A 19065-nucleotide genomic window follows, 5' to 3' on the forward strand; every position below is an offset into this window, starting at 1 on the left:
AAAAGGGGGCGTGGCCTGCGTGCGGACGCAATGGCGAGCGTGCTGACGTCTGCTTGCGCTGACCGCCGCTGGCTTCTCCCGCCGGCTGGAACCGTATCCGCGCGAGGTAGACGATGAGGCGGGTGCCAACGGCCTCGGCAGCGAGGCGGGAGGTGGCGCGGGAGCGCGGCATCGAGGGGCCATTCTAGCCTGGACCCAGGGCCTGCGTCTTCGGGCCCAGCAGCCCTCCTGAGAAAGGCGTCGCGCCGCAGCTGCCGAGCCGAGGACACCCGAGGGTGGCGGACGGCGAGCCCGGAACTCCTCGGTGGGTGCGGGCGTTGTCTCCGCGGCGGGTCTTCCTCAGGACCCCGCTCCTCTCGCCATGATCGACTCGGTGAAGCTGCGCCGCGACAGCACGGCCGACTTCTTCTCGCACTACGAGTACCTGTGCGCGCTGCAGGACTCGGTGCCGCTGCCCGCCGTGCGCGCCTGCCTCCAGGAGGGCGTGCTGGACTTCAACGCCGACCGCCTCCGCGTGGTGGACTGGGCGCCCCTCCTGAGCTCCCTCAAGGTTAATAAAGATCTGCCCTTGGTCTCTATAAAGAGCTACTTCCAACCGTGGCTTGGGGAAACAGGTTTGTAGCTCCCGCTGCCAGTGCCCCTGGTGTCGGTGCGGCGTGCCTCCCTCTGGACTAGCCGCGAAACGGGTGGGAGCTGTGGGTGTCGAGCGCGGGGCGTGTGTGCAGTAGACGGTTCTGCAGCCTAGAACCCTTTCCAGCTGGGGGACCCTGGCGATCTAGATGTCCGAGCCTCCGTTTTCTCCTCTAACGTGGCTGGGTGACAGAACTCAGGGATTCACCAACTGAGTTCATGCTTGTACAGCATGTTGCACAGAATTTGGAACATCAGTAAGCCTTGGACAAATACTAACCTATTTTGCTGATGACCTTGCCTCACAAAGAACAAAGCGGTTTAGAAAATGATACGTTCCAGCTTCTTTCTTGATTTTTTTTCTATTAAGCCATTTATGTTAAAAAAATTTTTTGTTTTTATTAGTAGCGTGAAATAGAAGGAGCACAGGTGTTGGAGACAGGCTATTTTGAATTCGAGGATTTATATTCTATATGACCTTGACGAGTTATGTACTCTTTGAACTACAATTCCTGCATTCGTAAAATGGCATGAAAAACAGCTCTTTCCATGGAGGGTTTTAAGATTAAAGATTGTATGAAGCATTCTGGCACTAGAATGGGCTCACCAAGCACTGCACTGGAGATACAACCCCTGACCTAAAAGAATCTCTCCTTCACTTGGGGGAGGCAGCAGGTAAACACAGTTCTTGGTCAGTGCTGTGTAGAGTGAGCCCCAGAAATTGGAGGAGGGAGGTGCTATCTGATCTATTTTTGAAGACTGTGTAGAAGGTAGTCTGATGGCAAGAGAGAGCAACTTCTGTAAAAGTCTTGGGAATATGAGACAATATGGCAAAAGTGAGGAACTGAACTAGAACTTAAAGTTTGAGACGAGCCAAAATTTGAATGTTAAAATCCGAAGCAAGGGACATTGTTTGCCCTGTCATGGATTTAGAATTTTTCCTTGATATCTATGAGGAATCCCTGAGGCATTAAGTTGATGGAGTGATGAGATTGGCCTCAGATTCAGGACCTCACTCCATTCTCCTGTGGAGGGCAGTGTATTGAAAGCAAATTGAATCCTGGCATCTAGAGGTTCTAATTATAAAGTATGGGGTTGGCCAGAAGGATTGTATTTCAGAAATCAAAGAGAATGGATAGATCCTGATGACCAGTTAGAAGAGAGAGGTCATTAAGAGACACGAGGCAGAAGAATTCCCAGGTGACCTGCTTAGGTGATAGTTCAGAGCAGCACCTTTCACCGAGATACAGGCCACAACAAAAATGGATTGGGGATGGGAGAGGATCTTAGTTCACCAGTCTGAGGAGCGTGCATACATGCCTGTTAGGAAACCTGTAGCTTGAAGGGGGTCTTGGCCTAAGATACAGATTTGGGTTTTATGAAAGTCAAGTGTTTGAAGGTTTGGGAATGACTAAGGCTACCTACAAAGAAGGTCCTGAAAATTGTAGATGTGAAGTGTATGGGCTTGAGTACATTTATAAGCTGAGAAGAAGGAGTTGGCCAAGAGGAACGGTATGAAGATCTAGAACAGAAAAATATTGTTAATTTATTCAACAAGCACTGAACACCTGCCATGTTCTTGGCCCTCATGTAGGCTCTGGGGTAGTGCCATGTATTATCTCAACATCAAGGACAGTTAAGCACATTCTCTGCTCAAGAGAAGTCAGATTATGCACTGCATCTCATTCTGGTGTAGGAACTGTTCTTTACCTCTGAAAGGACTTCACCAAAGTAATAACTTAGAAATAAAAAAAAATTTAAAGTTGGAAGGACCTTTGCAACAATTTCTGTCACCTTTTATTTTCAGAGGTAGCAGATGCATAGATTTCAGTGACTTGCTCACAATCACACTGCAGAGTTTAAAATTATTAGTCATGCTAGTGTTTGTAATCTTGTCTAATATTTTAAGTTTACATTGAATGTAAGAAAAATGCATTACAGGGACCATTACTCTTCAAATTTCCTTAACTGAATCTTGTCTCCCACATGCACTGCATGTGGGATGTAGATTTTCACCTCCTGTATATCATTTGTTCATCCTTAAGTAGGTTTTGCCTGGACTATTGTAAAAGCTTCTGACTCATTTAGCTATCCCAAGCTGTTTCTCATAGTTCATCTGCCTACCTCAGCCGGAGTGATCTTTCTAAAATAAAAGCCTAGTGTACTCAAAATGATTTGTCCTTATAAGGACCATTGTGTATTGATGGTGTAGTGTGTGCTCTGCACTCAGGGATGCAGATGGGAGCTAAAATCTAAGTTGTGTGGTCAAGCTTTGTGGGGCCTCTCTGCTGAGGAAGAGGTGCCTTTTCTAATTGATCTGTCTGAAGTAGGTGCCTTTTTCTACTTGTTCTTTGTTTGAATTGGTCTGGCACCTTTTTCGAACAGGCCAGTGGCACTCCTGAACCTTGTCACTTGTTAGATAAAAGCCAGCCTCCCTCTAGCTTTGGCCTACCTCTTAACATAATTCCGGCTGTTTCCTAACTCACAACTGTGGCTTTAGCCATACCCAGCTGCACTATTTACAGTGCCTGGGTGCATGTGACAGGCCTGGGTTCCTTGGCATGCACTGATCTCTTGTTAAAGCAGCCTCCTCTCCTACTCCACATAGTCATCCTCATCTTTCCAGACTCAAATTCAGCCTTATCTTGAAGTCATTGCTTGAAGTTAACAACTTTGCTTCCATAAAAATCTCTACATAGGCAGTTTATGTTTACAAGTCTTCTTGCTGGAAGTTTTGAGTTACAGGAGTCCTTCCTTATCAGAGGACTTTAAGGCATGCTATGGCTAGCACAGGGCAGATGCTTCTTAATACTGAATAAATGAATAAGTATATAAAGAAGTCACTAATTTTACAAAGATATTTTGCTTTAGGTTCTGACAGAAATAAAGTTTGCAGAAGTCGTATTCCTGCAATAAGATCCAAAGATGTTACCTTCCAGTTATGTAAAGCTCTTAAAAGCTGTTTAAGTGCATCGGGTGTTTTGATGAACTTGGAATTAAATGGACTACTGCTGAGAGAGAGAGATTTAACTACCTTAACCAAGGTAAGCTTTTTGAAGTGTCCTGATAGCATTTGTGAGTTGCTTTGGGGGCAAAAAAAACTCAATAAAATTTTAACTTTTTTGCCCATTGTAGGGATTGAATAGATCGTCCTCTTTGGTACACCTGTCTCTTGCAAATTGCCCAATTGGAGATGGAGGTTTAGAAAGTGAGTTTAAATCTTGTTTAATTCTTGTCCCATCAGACTGGTCTCATAATTCTCTACACTGTTACTTCTCATCTGTCCCTTTTTCTTGTTGTTGCTTCTGGCTGGCTCCTGTGCCTGTCTAAACCTTGGTCAAGTTTCGGTTGTACCATGCAAGATTTTCATTCTGAATACTCTGAACTGATTTTGCTTAAGATTGTGTTAAGCTGCATATCACACAAATATATACTAATTGGTAGTCTCTGAAATTTGTGTTTGCTTTTACTGTTAATATCCTCTTTGAGCAAATATTTATGCGAGGAGGCAGTAAGAACATATAAAGAAAATCATCAGTATCCTTCAATTGTTAAAACTTCTTATGAAAATGCACATATATGCAAGCATACTTATAATGCACTGTGCTATGTGCTAAAATAGAAAATATTTGCAAAGTGCTGTGGGAGCATATCAAAAGCCAGCAAGCTTTTGCGGAGTCATGGAAGCAGTCACAGAAGGTGACCCTTGATCCAGATCCTGATTATATATTTAAACTTTCATGAAAACATATTATGTGATTGAAGCACATTAGTATTTTGATGCAAGTGTTTTTACTGAGTGGAATAGTGGAAAGGAGGGGTAGGAACCCTGCATTTCAATTCGAAATAATGAAGAGTTTGAGGTCCTCTTTCTTATATTGCTCCAGTATATTTCATAGCACCTAATAAAATTCTGGGTTTATAGTAGACACTTAAATTGTTGATTAATAATAGATATTAAGATATGTCATTAGAAATATGCTTTTTAGGATTTTTATTCTTTCATTTATCTTAGAAGGTATAGGATCCTTAACTGATTGGTTGGGAATAAAGTTTGTAATATTCAGAGTATTCCATTTTAGTGTCTGAATGGAATTACCCTATTGTTGTAAACTGGAATAGCCCTTCGGCCTATTATATGTAGGCCTATATATCTAAAATAGTCTAATAGTGGCATATTTTAGAATGCATCAATCCATCAATTACCTGGCAGGATTTATAGATAGAATACAGCTATAAATTGAAAAGTAAACATGAGGAGAGTGAATAAATCAAATTGACCTGGTTGTATAGACTTTTCATCTTAATTTGTGGGTGTGTGTTTTTCGTTTTAGTTATTTGTCAAGGTATAAAGAACTCTGTCACTCTTAAGACTGTAAACTTCATGGGCTGTAATCTGACGTGGCAGGGAGCAGATCACATGGCCAAGATCTTAAAGGTGATTATGTGTTTGAACTTTCATGATAACCTATTGATTGAAGCTTATTAGTATTTTTATACAAGATGGCAGTTATTGACCGAAAGTGAGAAGAGAGAAATGAGACAAAATAAAGTGTCAGTGACTGAGAGATTCCAAACAGAGTCAAGAGGTTATCCTGGAGGTTATTCTTATGCATTAAATAGCTATTACCTTTCTAGTTAAGGCGTAACAGAGAGGCTAGAGGGAACTGCCTGCAAATGTAGAGCCGTGTTCATATTTCTGGAAGATGATTGTATAATGATATTACTTTTGCAATGTGACTGTGTGATTGTGAAAACCTTGTGTCTGATGCTTCTTTTATCTACCTTATGGACGGATGAGTAAAACATATGGATTAAAATAAATAAAGAGGGTGCATGGGTAGTTTAGTGGTTAGAATGCCCGCCTTTCATGTGGGAGACATGGGTTGGATTCCTGGACCATGCACCCTGAAAAAAAAAGAAAGAAAGAAAGAATAGGGGGAACAAATGTTAAAATATATTTAGTAGATTGAAATGCTAGTGATCAGTGAAAAGGAGGGGTGAGGGGTATGGTATATATGAATGTTTTTCTGTTTTCTTTTTATTTCTTTTTCTGAATTGATGCAAATGTTCTAAGAAATGATCATGATGATGAATATACAACTATGTGATGAAAAAAGAATGTTCATATTGTATGTTGATTGGTTTTATTAATAAAAATTAAAAAAAGAAAAAAAAACATGGCAGTTATTTTTGTCTTTTGATGTATATAGTGATTGCAGTTTTAGTTCTGATAAAAGAATGTGACCAGTTTTAAGTTTAGGTTTCTACCATTTAGTAAATTAATAATTTAATCTTAGAGATTTAATATGTAGTGCATGATTAATAATACTTTACATATTTTTAGTTATGGACATTTTTTATTATAGCACTGTGAGGAATACTCATGATATTACAGTCCTCATTTGATTTAAATATTTATTGTTAACTGCCACAATTTATAAACTAATAAAAATCTCTAAACTAATATTTTTATATATATTTTTAAGACATTTTGGAAAAGATATAGATTGATAACATTATAATTTTAAATGATGCCTAACAATAGCTTTACCGTGGTTATGACTACTATCTTTAGCCCTAAATTTACTTAATAATTTAACATGAGGCATTTTTTTGGTCTATTACAAATTTAATCTAAAAAGACAGATAATATGCTATAGTGCCACAAGTGTGTGACAAAACGGAATTGGCTGGGAAGAGTCGTAATCATAACATTTGCAATACATAAAACATTGACATATTTAATTTCAAACCTAGAATCTGACTCTAAGAATAAGAAATAATTAGGAACAGCATACAGTTTTCTCCTGCACCCCAAATTACCCAATGATGGGTTTAGAACATTTATTTTTCCAAAAAAAGGTGTTTAAAAGAACGTTACAAAAAAGACTTATAGTTCTACCACTCAATGATACCAACTGTTATTATATGTTTTCCTGTCTTTTCTACACTGTATAATATATTCATAGGATGTAATTATGCTCTCTATACCATCAAAAAGCTAAATTGAATTGCACATGATGGCCCGTAACATTTTTTGAGTAGGTCAATGCACTATTTGATTCAGTGACTTGATGGAAAGCAGACAATTGGGTTGTTTGCATCATTTTAGTGTAAAGATATATACATATAGGGAGAAGCAGGTTAGTGCCTTAAGACCTAAGATTTTGTCTTCCCCCTTTAAGTTGCTAACCATGAAACCCTTGGTCATGAAAATAGAAATAGATGCCATTGAAGAGAGCCAAACATTTATAGAGTTATTGGGTTCCGAGTCTTGCAGCACAATGGCCACATATGGAGCTGTCTACTTAATGACTGCCACCAGTGTCTGTCAATTAGGATGCCATTGGAAGCGTGCCTTTGCTTTTTACAGTAAGTTGGCATAGGGAAAATCCACCATAGATCAGACCCTTTGAAAGGATTTCAGAGTTGCAGAGTGAGAGAAAGGGCATGAAGCATTTTTGAATAGTTTAATGTTACAAATTAGGGATAGACAACCTGTGGTCTATAGAGCAAAATTCAGCTCACCCCCTGTTTTTATAAATAAAGTTCTATTAGAACATTTTCCTACTCATTTGTTTCCATAGTAAGTACAGCTGCTTTTGTACTAAATGAACAGAGTTCATTACTAGCAAAAGAAATTGTATGGCTTGCAAAACTGAAAATATTTACTATCTGGGCCTTTACAGAGCAAGTCCCTTGACTCCTCGTATAGGTAGTGTCAAAAGCATGGATTCTAGAGTCAGATGCCTCCGTTCAAATTGCAGCTCTCCCACTAAGTAACTTGTGACCATGGTCAAACTAATTAACCTCTTTGCATCTCAGTTTTCTCATCTGTAAAATATGTATAATAAGGAAACCTACTTCATTGATCATTATCAGAATGAAATGAACTAATTTGCAAAAAATAGTGCCTTCCACATAAGTACTATATAAGTGTTTACTGTTATTTCTGCTTTTTGCTTTTAGATGTTTATTCTTACAAATATTCATTTTAGAATGTCATAGGTACTTTGAGTCTTATGGCTCAAGAATATAATAGAATTATTTTGTTTTAAAGTCAATTTTCCCTATTATCAAAATTTACCTTATGAATAATGATAATGGATTATAACATGTTTTTAAAACAATGCCAGGTGTTAAAAATCAAACCATAAATTCCCTAAGGTATATCAAACTGAATTTGCATATTGCAGGCCTCTAAACTTGGCATGTATACCTTGGGAAGTACACAAGGTCCATTGGGATAGGTGAAGAAAATATCTGTTTATATTTATCTTTGTATTATTTTAGAATATCATTTCTATATAATTTATAATGTACATAAAATACCATACAGAACTTCATGTATATGATTTATGAATAAATCAGGTGTATGTTTAAAAACTGTTCACTTAGAGGCATGTCTGTGGTAGTTAGAGTCAGGTGTCAACTTGGCCAGGTGAAGGTGCCTAGTTATATTGCAGTGGACATGAGCTGATGGCATGTGAACCTCATCTGTTGCTAATTACATCTGCAATTAGCTAGGAGGCATGCCTGCTGCAGTGAATGATGCTTGATTTAACTGGCTGGTGCTTAAATGAGAGAGCTCAACGGCACAGCCCAGGCCTTTGGAGATGCAGAAAGAAATCACTCCGGGGAAAGCTGTTGGAACCCAGGGGCCTGGAGATCACCCTGTGCCTTCCCACGTAAGAAAGAACCTCAGTTGAAAGTTAGCTGCCTTTCCTCTGAAGAACTATTCATTAACTAAATAAATCCCCTTTTATTGAAAGCCAATCCATCTCTGGTGTGTTGCATTCCGGCAGCTAGCAAACTAGAACAATGTCTAATCAAAAATTTGTGGATACCACTGGAAGAAGGAACAATAGAATTTAGAATGTTAGCAGTTGTCAGATTTAGAGCCAGTCCCCTGACTTGGCAGAAAAGGAAAATAAAATCATAGAAGGTAATTGAGCTGCCAGAGTTTTCTTAACTCATAAGCTACAGGTCATCCAGTGACTGGGGACATACCAGTAATCAGTGACATCTGAGTCACTTCACTCCTAAGCCAAGAATATACTTTTTAATCTTTCATGTTGACTCTTCTGGCATTATGTTTTTGTTATGTGTGTGTAAATCTCTGCCATAATAAAACTGTACACAGTAAGTATACCGTCTCCTTTTTCAAGCATCTCAATTTCATACTGTTTAATTTTTGAAGTATCAGACCATGCGAAGGCATGAAGAAACCTGGGCTGAGAGTCTTCGTTATAGGAGACCTGATCTTGACTGTATGGCAGGCTTAAGGCGTGTCACTTTCAATTGCAACACACTCATTGGCGACCTAGGTGCAAGTGCTTTTGCAGAATGCCTTAGTGAAGATTTATGGCTTAGAGGTAAGTTAAATTTCTAAAATTAAAGAGATTCTATATCTATTTTAATAGAAAATAATTCTGTTTTTTTCTCAATAGCTTTTATTGGTTTTTAGCCTTATAAAAGTTACATCTTGGGTGATTGTTGGTACTAAAGGGAGAGTATTCATGGTACAACCAAAAAGAGCTTTTTATTGACTGTTGAATTGTGTGTATGCATATGCTTTTATTTTTTCAATTTGCCATGACTAGTCTTGGGCAGGAATCTTCCACATGTGTGTAAGTGAGAGTTGTCTCTACTAAATTTGCATGATGCTAGCCAGTGACTGTGTGTCTTTCCTTACAAGCACTCGACCTGCAGCAGTGTGGCCTCACCAATGAAGGAGCAAATGCTTTATTGGAGGCCCTTGAAACCAATAGAACTCTGGTTGTTCTGGATATAAGAAAAAATCCACTAGTCGGTATGTTAACCACATTTTTTTTTTCATTAATTAACAAATGGCAAAACAAAAAGAATTTGATCATATATTGGTAAATTTTAAAACTTAGTGTGTTTACTCTTCTAATCTTATGCTTTTCTAATTTTACACTTCCCCTTATGTTGTCAGCAGATAATTTACTGATTGAAATGAGTTATACTTGTGAATTGTTTTTGGTTACTACTCTGAATAGAGGGAAGCCTGGATAATAAGCCTGCTACCACCAAGAGCATTAGCTCCTTCTCGGAGAATCTCTGAATTCTTAGAAAATGCATTTCATTCATTAATTTGACAATAAATTTTTTAAAGTACTTTCTATGTGCTAGACATTGGTTTAGACATTAGGAATATAACAGTGAAAACAGACAAACCTTGCTGTCATGGAGCTTATATTCTAGTGGTGGTGTTCAAATATAAATGAGTAAACAAATAAGTAATGTAACTTTAGATAGTAGAAAGTACAAAAAGCCACAAAATAAGGAGATGAAGGGAGGCCAGTGAGACTCTATTAAATAGGTTTGTCGGGACAGCTTCACTGGAGAAATGACTCTTGAGCAGAGACCTGAAAAGAGGGAATGATCTGGGCGAAGTACATTCTAGGTTGAGGAACCACTGAGTACACATGCACATAGGTGGCTGAGTGGGTAGAGTATTCAAGGAAAAGCAAGGAAGCCATTGTGGCTGGAGTATGAGTAAGGAAGAGCACAGTAGGTGATGGGGCCAGAAAAACTAGCCAGGGGCCTCAAAGGCCAGGTAATGGACTGGGTTATTCTAAGTGAGCTGCAAAAGGCACACTCCAAGTAGGATTTCAAAAATATGATCCTGATAGGGAAAATAGACTGTAGGGGGGATAAAAGGAAAACGGGGAGACCAGTTTGGACTCCATCGCAGTGATCCAAATGAAGATGGTTGTGACTTAGATTAGAGTTGGAGGTTTGGAGGCAGTGAGAAGTTGTTGAATTCAGATTATGATTTGAGGATGCAATTGATAAGACTTGCAGATGGATTAGATGTGGGATACAAAGGAATAGTAATAAAATAACAAGTCCTACATGATTATGCATGCAACTGGGTAGTAACATTTACTGAAAAGGGAGAGGGAGCCGCTTTGAGGGAGTATCAGTACTTTGGTTTGGCTAAATTAAATTTGAGATCCCCATTAGGTAACTAAGTGTCTGGGCGGTACCTTGGTCCTCGGCTTTCTATCCACTGGCATCTGAAGCCACTTTAGAGCCAAAGTGTGCAGATTTGATCTTTACTACAACCAAAACGGGCAATTTGCAAGGTGATATACTTTCTCCTGTTTTTGAAGAAGAAGTTAGAATATTCAAAGAAGAAAATACATATATAATTAATGTAAAGTAGATGTTTTAATCTTATGGGAAAAGCAAAAATTAGTTGGCTTTTGTTTTAAATGGGAATAGTCGCTCACTTAAAACAGTTACTACATTTTCAATTTTTATTTTACTTTAGATCATTCTGTGATGAAAGCAGTTATCAAAAAAGTTCTCCAGAATGGAAGGAGTGCTAAGTCAGAGGTATTTTGTGTTTTAGTCTTCTAGGAAGAATTTCTTTTTAGTTACCTGTGTTTCTTCTCTTTTTTATGAAATGAAAAATTTTCTGCTATCTTAAATTCAGTTTCCAGTCAAATCAGTTGGCTTTTCTGGTTTTGGAAATGTGTGGTTCTTTAATTTGGAGTCCCAGATGCAGACTGTAAACCTCTTAGTCCCTTAAAATATCTTCATGAATTTCCTGTTACTGAAACTTAAGTATTTATTATCTCTTTTTCAGTACCATTGGATAACTTCTCCATCAGTAAAGGAACCATCCAGAACTGCTCGACAGAAAAAGAGGACTATAATTCTGGGAAGTGGTCGGAAAGGAAAAGCTACTATTAGAATAGGTAACCATTTCTATCTTGGCTTTGTAATCCTACTAGAATTTACACCCCTTATATGTGTAAGTTCCCATTTTGTGATATAGGAATTAACTAATATTGAGTGCATGGATGTAATGATCTCTATAACTGTTCTGACACAGATTAAGAGAATTTATAGAATATAGGAATAGTAAATTAATTATTAGGAAATGGATGCTACTCTTTTCATTTTTTTATTAGCCATCTTTATTGTTTATTTTTTCATAAAATGTTCATCATTTTGAATAACTTCCCTAGTTGATGATTATTTTTCATAGTTTATAATTGAAATTTGGGGTGTGCTTGGTGATAATTTTAGCAGTAATGCTTATTTATTTATTTATTTTGAAAACCAAACATACTTACTTGCACAGAAAAGCGGCCATAACAAGGCACAGCAAGCAAAAACATACATTAGCAGTTGGAGGGTTAGGATTGCAGACAAATGCAGCTTTTCTTTTTTGTGGCGTTGGCAAGAGCCATAAGGGATATAAAAAAAACATTCTGTAGTAGTGGGTAAGGAAACTAAGGAGCACTCACCAGTGATACAGACCAAGTTAACAAAAGACACAAGAATAGAGTCAACTACTTCAGTGCAAAATGTCTAGGACAGAACTGTAAATTCAGCTCAATACTAAAAAAACGAATACTTGGTATTTCTTCCAAGAAAGAGCTCACTCAAGTAGTATTACATACTATTTTAAGTGATAAATGGTGCTAAGTAAGGTTATTTATTTATGGTTGTGCAGTACCTTTAAATCTGTAACTTAGTTTCATATTTTCTATTAAAATTTACTGAAATTGTACAAGTTATACTTCAGCAATTCAGCTCCTAGAGTTTATGACAGTGATAAACACTGTTGTCCAAATTATTAATTACACTTGAACAGTCTCAACATCAGCAACTACTATAATATTATCTGGCTCATTTGGGCATCATCTGTTCTCATTTTCTCCGTGGTTCACAGATTCATCACAGGCATAGGAAAAGATCCAGCTTTAATGAATCATCATTTAAACTGCGCATCAAGTTAAAAAAAAATCACACTCAGGACTGTGTTACAGGAGCTATTCCAATGGCCTGTTTTAAGTTAAAGCACTCATTAAAAAATTAATACTTAGGGCCTTTGAATAAATTTCTGCTACTAACTTTCTAAGTTAGTAACTATAAAAGTCTGAAAATTTTATATACAGAGAAGTTGGTTTACTTAACAGTACCTTTTGCAGATGAGAAAAGGACATTGACTATAAACTAGATCACATTTAAGTGAACTCACTACGTCCTTGTAGCCAGAAAGTTGCATTTCTTCTAAAGGAAAGGCAGTCTTAATGTTTTGGACTTCCAAAGCTTAAATTGTAATAACTACAAATATCACTACTTTTTGGAAGGTTATAGAAAAAAGTAATAATTTCTAGCAATCATACTGTTGAAATACTCATCCAATATTAGTAATTTGTTCTTCAGTAAGAAATGGGATTCTTCATAGCAAATGCCCCAGAATTGTTTTAACTCAGTTACCATAGCCATTAAAAACCAAACCTTTAGCTAAATTGGCAAAATGTTTTTGTAGGCCTTACTGAACACCTGAGGCTCTATCCTCTGTTGTTTCAGTAGGCACCAGGTTTATCCGAGTAAGTAACAGCATATCACACCTGACTGGTAATAACACTAAGCTTACATACCATACTGAAAAAACCTAAAACTATATGCTTCCTATAGGTGTGCTGTCTGATGCACATAAAAGCAGCTCTAGTTAATGCCCTTTGGGGATAGGAGACTTGACTTTGCCTTGCCTGATTCTCATTCTAACCAGCATACCCTAACTTTTGTTTAGAGTAATACTCTTTAAAAATCCTATAACATTGATGGTGAAGGGAACCCAACAATTCCATTATATGTATTGCATCTGCAGATTACTGCATGGCAGATATATTGTGGGCTAAAAGAAAAAGTCCAATTTAGTGATATAGTAAGCAGTGGGTCAAAAAATGTGCAAGAACTGAAACCTTGTAATGTTCCAGAAATCCTTTTACAGTGGAACAGTGAACTATAAATGGACTGTGGGCATCAAAACTAAAATCATGATTCCTCTGTTTGGTTTGTATATGCAGGATTTGTTGTGGCAACAGAAGCTCACAGAGAAGAGGTAGTCCTCTTGTGCAGAGTGCCTGAGCAAAAACATACCTTCAGGTTTCCTGTCAAGAAGGTCTTCTGCTTTATAAGAGTTCATCACTCCCAAGTAGTAGGGATTACCTATAATCTGAAGCAAATCAGGCACAAGGCAGTGTATGTCATTGATCCTGTGTATGGACTTTCCAAGCTTCCTGTCTGCTAACATGGGCATAGCTGTTTCCAGATGCCTGGGTTTGTTTCTCCCTATGTGACTGCAAACAGTGAGCTAGTTTGAAAGGATTATATGCCCTAGAAAAACCATGTTCAGTAATGTAGTTTGCAATCTTTTGATTAGATTATCTCCATTGATATGTGAATTGCCCAATCGTGGGTATTAACCTTGGATTAGAGGGAGATGTGATTCTACCCATTCCAGGTGGGTCTTGATTAGTTACTGGAATCCTTTAAAAGAGGAAACATTTTGGAGAGAGTACCTTTCAGAGCCATGAGAACCACGAGAGCCCACACCACCAGAGACCTTTGGAGATGAAGACGTCCCCGGGAGTTTCATGAAACATGAAGCCTGGAGAGAAAGCAAGCAGACGTTGCCATGTTCACCATGTGCTTTTCCAGTTAAGAGAGAAACCTGAACTTCATTGACCTTTCTTGAGTAAAGGTAACCTCTTGTTGGTGCCCTAATTTGGACATTCTTATAGTCTTGCTTCAATTGGGACATTTTCGTGGACTTTAGAACTATTAACTTGCACCTTAATAAATTCCCCTTTTTAGAAGCTGTTCCACTTCTGGTATATTATGTTCCAGCAGCTAGCAAACTAGAATACATAGAGTGGTGGTATCCTCTTCTGGGTCACAATTAGCTTGTGAAATTGCAGAATTGTCTCCACTTATTTCAGTCATTTCAGTAGCTAACTTTGGTTTAAGTTTACATAACGGATTAACCTGGGGGTGTAGCTTCAAATGTATGCATTTGGGCTTTGGGAGGAGTCAACTCCTTCTTCAATACTGTTGTCTTCTCTCTCTAAATTTATGTTCTTCATCTTCTGTAGAAACCAATGATGGATCAGGTATATCTAAAAATGTTGAATGAGAGCTCACAGGAGCTAAATGCTGTTTAATCATATGCCATTTTGGCTAAATCTGAGCCAGCAGGTAAAGGGCATTTCTCAAGCATTAATTCAGAAAGATCTGTTTTTATCTTATTAGATAGAAGAGTTTTGACTGCTTGTTGTTAAGTTCTCTTGGGAAAACACAACCCAACAGTACCTTCCGACCATTATCTCAGAGTGACTTCCTATGGTTCTGTTGGAAACACCATCTATATCGTGTACAGAGCTTCTGCCTTTATCACCTTTCTCTCCTTTGAAGTTCACTTCAAGTTCCACCAAACTTTTTGTTAGTATCAAATGGACTCTGTGCCTTTTAGAACAGGAATGTTTTTACATCCCACCCCATAAAGCATGTTGAGAATATGAGTCTCTTCATGCAAGTCTTGTTCCTGGGCTGACACACGAATTGTTATCCTTTTCAGTGCTTATTTCAGCAATCTGAGTGATTTCATGTAGCACAGTTTTGGTTTCTCCTTGAAGAATTCTTTGAAAAACTTAATCCCAGTTGTAAGGCAACATTTTCTCCAAAGGGACTACTTTACTATTAAGGAGTCGAGTATCCTATAGAGATGTTCTTCTCTTTGACAAACAGACATCTGTTTGAGTTCATGTCCACATTTTCACTACAGCTTCCTCCCTCATGACCGAAGAGATTCCAATACCTGTATTTGAAGTTATTCCACATTTTCCCCCACTTTATCCATTGATTATAATATCACTTATAGTGTCCAGGCTGGCCTCATCCAGGGGTACCTATGGCCAGACCCGATGGGCCAAATAGTGTAGTCACCGAGAGGGAGAATTCTCCCAGCTGTCCGAGCAAGCACAGTCCCACTTCCTCCTGTCTGGGCCCAGGGACCCCACCTATGCTGGATACCCCCACCAGGCCGCCACCCCCTTCCCTGCCACCTCCTCCTCTTCACCCTTTTTGTCTCCCCTCAGTACTACTTTTAAGAACTAATTTTTTGAATGAATTATGCATTCATGCTGTAAGAAAAAAAAAGTTTCATTATTTCCCCTTATTTCATTCTTCCTTGCAAATTCTTAACCAGTTTTTGAATCAGATACCATCTTCTTCTTTCAATGATGAAAAAACTTTTAAATATATATAATTCTTACAAAAGAATTCTGTAAATAGATTTATTGACCCTAGGTAGAACATTTTCAAAAACATTTTCTAAATGTTTGCTAAATTAATTCAAGTTTTAAAATTAATCCTATAATTTTGTGGCCAAGTTTAATTTTTTTTTTAAATCTTATTTAAAGGGTTTTATACCCTTTAATAATCAGCAGCATCAATTTCACCTTCATCTGATATGTAAATTTGGTATAATCTGGTTCTTTTGATTTTTTTTGTATTGTTTCTTAAGAAACCTTACTTTTATTTTCTAGAATAACTTCCATCTATCCATCCATCCATCTCTCTGTTTGTCTTCTCAGCATTTGACAATAGATTGTGTATTTTTTTCATATGTCCCAATAATGTCCTTTTGAACATTTTCTCCTCCATTATTAGATCTAGCCCAGGATCATGTATCACATTTAATTGCCATTGTCTCTTTAGTCTCTCACTCCCTTTTTTTTTTTACTTGTGGAAACATAAGTACAACATAAATTTTTCCATCTCAATCACTCTTAAGCATACAGGGCAGTGAAAGTAATCACATTCACTGTATTGTGCCATCTATTACCAGATCAATTTCACCACTCCAAACAGGAACCATTCACCCATTATGCACTAACTCTGTAATACCCATCACCCTCCTCTCCCCACCCTGGTAACCTGTACTCTGCATCATGTCTGTGAATTTGCATATTCTAGTTATTTCATAAAAGTGAAATCATACATTATCTATCCCTTTGTGTCTCACTTATTTCACTCAACATGGTATTTTCAAGGTTCAGCCATGTTGTAGCATGAACCAGAACTTCATTCCTTCTTAAGGATGACTAATATTCTGCTGTATATATGAATACCACATTTTGTTGAGCTACGCATTTGTTGATAGAAATTTGGATTGCAGTCATCTTCTGGCTATTTGAATAAGGCTGTTGTGTATTGTGTCCATAAATCTGTCCAAATCCCTACTTTCAGTTCTATTTTTGGATATATATATCTAGAAATGGAATTGCTGGGTCATACTGTAATTCTATCCTTAACTTTTTGGGGAACCACCTACTGTTTTCTGCAGTAATTGCACCATTTTACCTTTCCACCAGCAGTGTACCAAGTTCCTATTTCTCCAAATCCTCACCAACATTTTTTATTTTGTTTTTCATTTCTTTAATATTAGCCATCCTAAGGGTGTGAAATGGTGTCTCATTCTGGTTTTGATTTTCTTTTCTCTAATGGCTAATGATATTTAGCATCTTTTTATTTGTTTATTAGCCATTTATTTATCTTCTTTGGAGTAATGTCTATTCAAGTCCTTTTACCCATTTTTAAACTGTCATTTTATTATTGAGTAGTAGTAGTTCTTATATATTCAGGATATTAAACCCTATTAAATATATGGTTTTCAAATACTTTCTCTCATTCTGTTGGTTGTCTTTTCATTTTCTTGATAATGTCCTTTGATACAAAAAAATTTCTTAATTTGATGAAACTTAATTTATCTATTTTTTCTTTTGTTGCTTATGCTTTTGGTGTAAAATCTAAGAAAAAATGGCCTAACCCAAGGTCCTGAAGACATTTCTCTGTGTTTTTTCGTAATAATCTTATTGTTTTCACTCATATTTAGGTTACTGATCATCCATTTTGAGTTAATTTTTGTATATGGTGTGAGATAGGGGTCTATTTTCTTGTTTTGCATGTAAACAGTTTTCCTAGCGCCATTTGTTGAAGAGATTATTCTTTCTTCATTGAATAGACTTTGCACCCTTGTCAAAAATCCCTTGGCCATAGGGTTTATTTCTGTGCTTTCAATTGTATTCCATTAATCTATATGTCTGTCTTTGTGCCAGTACCACACTGCTTCAATTGCTGTAGCTTTGTAATAAGTTTTGAAATGAAGCAGTGTGAGTCCTCTTTGTTCTACTTTTTCTAGATAGGTTTGGCTATTTGGGGTCCCTTGATCTACCATATGAATTTGATGATTAGCTTTCCTATTTCTGTAAGGTCTGTTTGAATTTTGATTAGTATTGCATTGAATCTGTAAATCAGTTTTAGGTAGCTGTTTTAGTTTGTAAGCTGCCAGGATGCAATATACCAGAAACAGAATGGCTTTTAAAAGAGGAAATTTATTAAGTTGCAAGTTTATAGTTCTAAGGCCTTGAAAATGTCCAAATTAAGGTAAGACTATAAAATGTCCAAATTATGGTACAAAATTTATATTTTGACTAGTGCATTTCCTAATATAACTTATGTAGATAGTTTGATTGAACATCCTAAGTATTTGGAATCTCAGGTAGGACATGAGATTTTGTTGGTTTGCCCAGAGTGATGCCCCGATGAATCCCAGAGCAATTTGATCAGTGAGTGGAAAAGTATTTGCAAAGCCCCCTTTGAGGAATGGCGAGAATGGGGAGAAATTCAACTTCCCCAAGTTGAATTGTTGATATTCTCACAAGCAGTGTGGACAACCAAAACTATAGGCTGAGCCCCCAGTCTTGGGGTTTGTTCATATGAAACTTAACCCCACAAAGGATAGGTCAAGTCTACTTAAAATTTAGGCCTAAGAGTACCCCCCAAGAGAGCCTCTTTTGCTGCTCAGATGTGGCCTCTCTCTCCCGCCAACACAACAAGCAATCTCACCACCCTCCCCCTGTCTACGTGGGACATGACTCCCAGGGGTGTGGACCTTCCTGGCAACGTGGGACAGAAATCCTAGAATGAGCTGAGACTCAGCATCAAGGGATTGAGAAAAACCCTAGAATGAGCTGGAACTGAGCATCAAGGGATTGAGAAAACCTTCTCGACCAAAAGGGGGAAGAGTGAAATGAGACAAAGTGTCAATGGCTGAGAGATTCCAAACAGAGTCGGGAGGTTATCCTGGAGGTTATTCTTACACAATGAGTAGATATCACGTTGTTATTAGATGTAAGGGAGAGGCTGGAAGGAACTGCCTGAAAATGTAGAGCTGTGCTCCAGTAGCCATGTTTCTTGAAGATGATTGAATAATGATATAGCTTTCACAATGTGACTGTGTGACTGTGAAAACCTTGTGTCTGATGCTCCTTTAATCTACCATGTCAACAGACGAGTAGAATATATGGAATAAAAATAAATAATAGGGGGAACAAATGTTAAAATAAGTTTAGTTTGAAATGCTAGTGATCAGTGAAAGTGAGGGGTAAGGGGTATGGTAGGCATAATCTTTTTTTTCTGTTTTCATTTTATTTCTTTTTCTATTGTGTCTTTATTTCTTTTTCTGAATGGATGCAAATGTTCTAAGAAATGATGAATATGCAACTAAGTGATGATATTGTGAATTACTGATTATCT

At 37.7% G+C, this 19065-nt stretch overlaps 1 protein-coding gene and 1 pseudogene across 3 annotated transcripts in view; one reads left to right on the top strand and one right to left on the bottom strand.

The window, feature by feature from the left end:
- The first annotated feature begins 250 nt into the window (after positions 1-250).
- The window catches only part of LOC143673674 (centrosomal protein of 78 kDa-like), a 51344-nt gene continuing 32529 nt past the window's right edge, over positions 251-19065 (top strand). For all 3 annotated transcript variants that reach the window (XM_077148484.1, XM_077148481.1, XM_077148482.1), the window contains exons 1-8: positions 251-614; positions 3502-3674; positions 3766-3838; positions 4965-5068; positions 8834-9008; positions 9332-9445; positions 10937-11001; positions 11255-11366. In XM_077148484.1, coding sequence (XP_077004599.1) covers positions 362-614; positions 3502-3674; positions 3766-3838; positions 4965-5068; positions 8834-9008; positions 9332-9445; positions 10937-11001; positions 11255-11366 — 1069 coding nt within the window. In that variant the 5' untranslated portion in view covers positions 251-361. The remainder of the gene's footprint in view (positions 615-3501; positions 3675-3765; positions 3839-4964; positions 5069-8833; positions 9009-9331; positions 9446-10936; positions 11002-11254; positions 11367-19065) is intronic.
- LOC143675112 (suppressor of cytokine signaling 5-like) lies at positions 13228-16345 on the bottom strand (annotated as a pseudogene).

Source organism: Tamandua tetradactyla, chromosome 2, assembly GCF_023851605.1.
Source record: "Tamandua tetradactyla isolate mTamTet1 chromosome 2, mTamTet1.pri, whole genome shotgun sequence".
Taxonomy (NCBI): domain Eukaryota; kingdom Metazoa; phylum Chordata; class Mammalia; order Pilosa; family Myrmecophagidae; genus Tamandua; species Tamandua tetradactyla.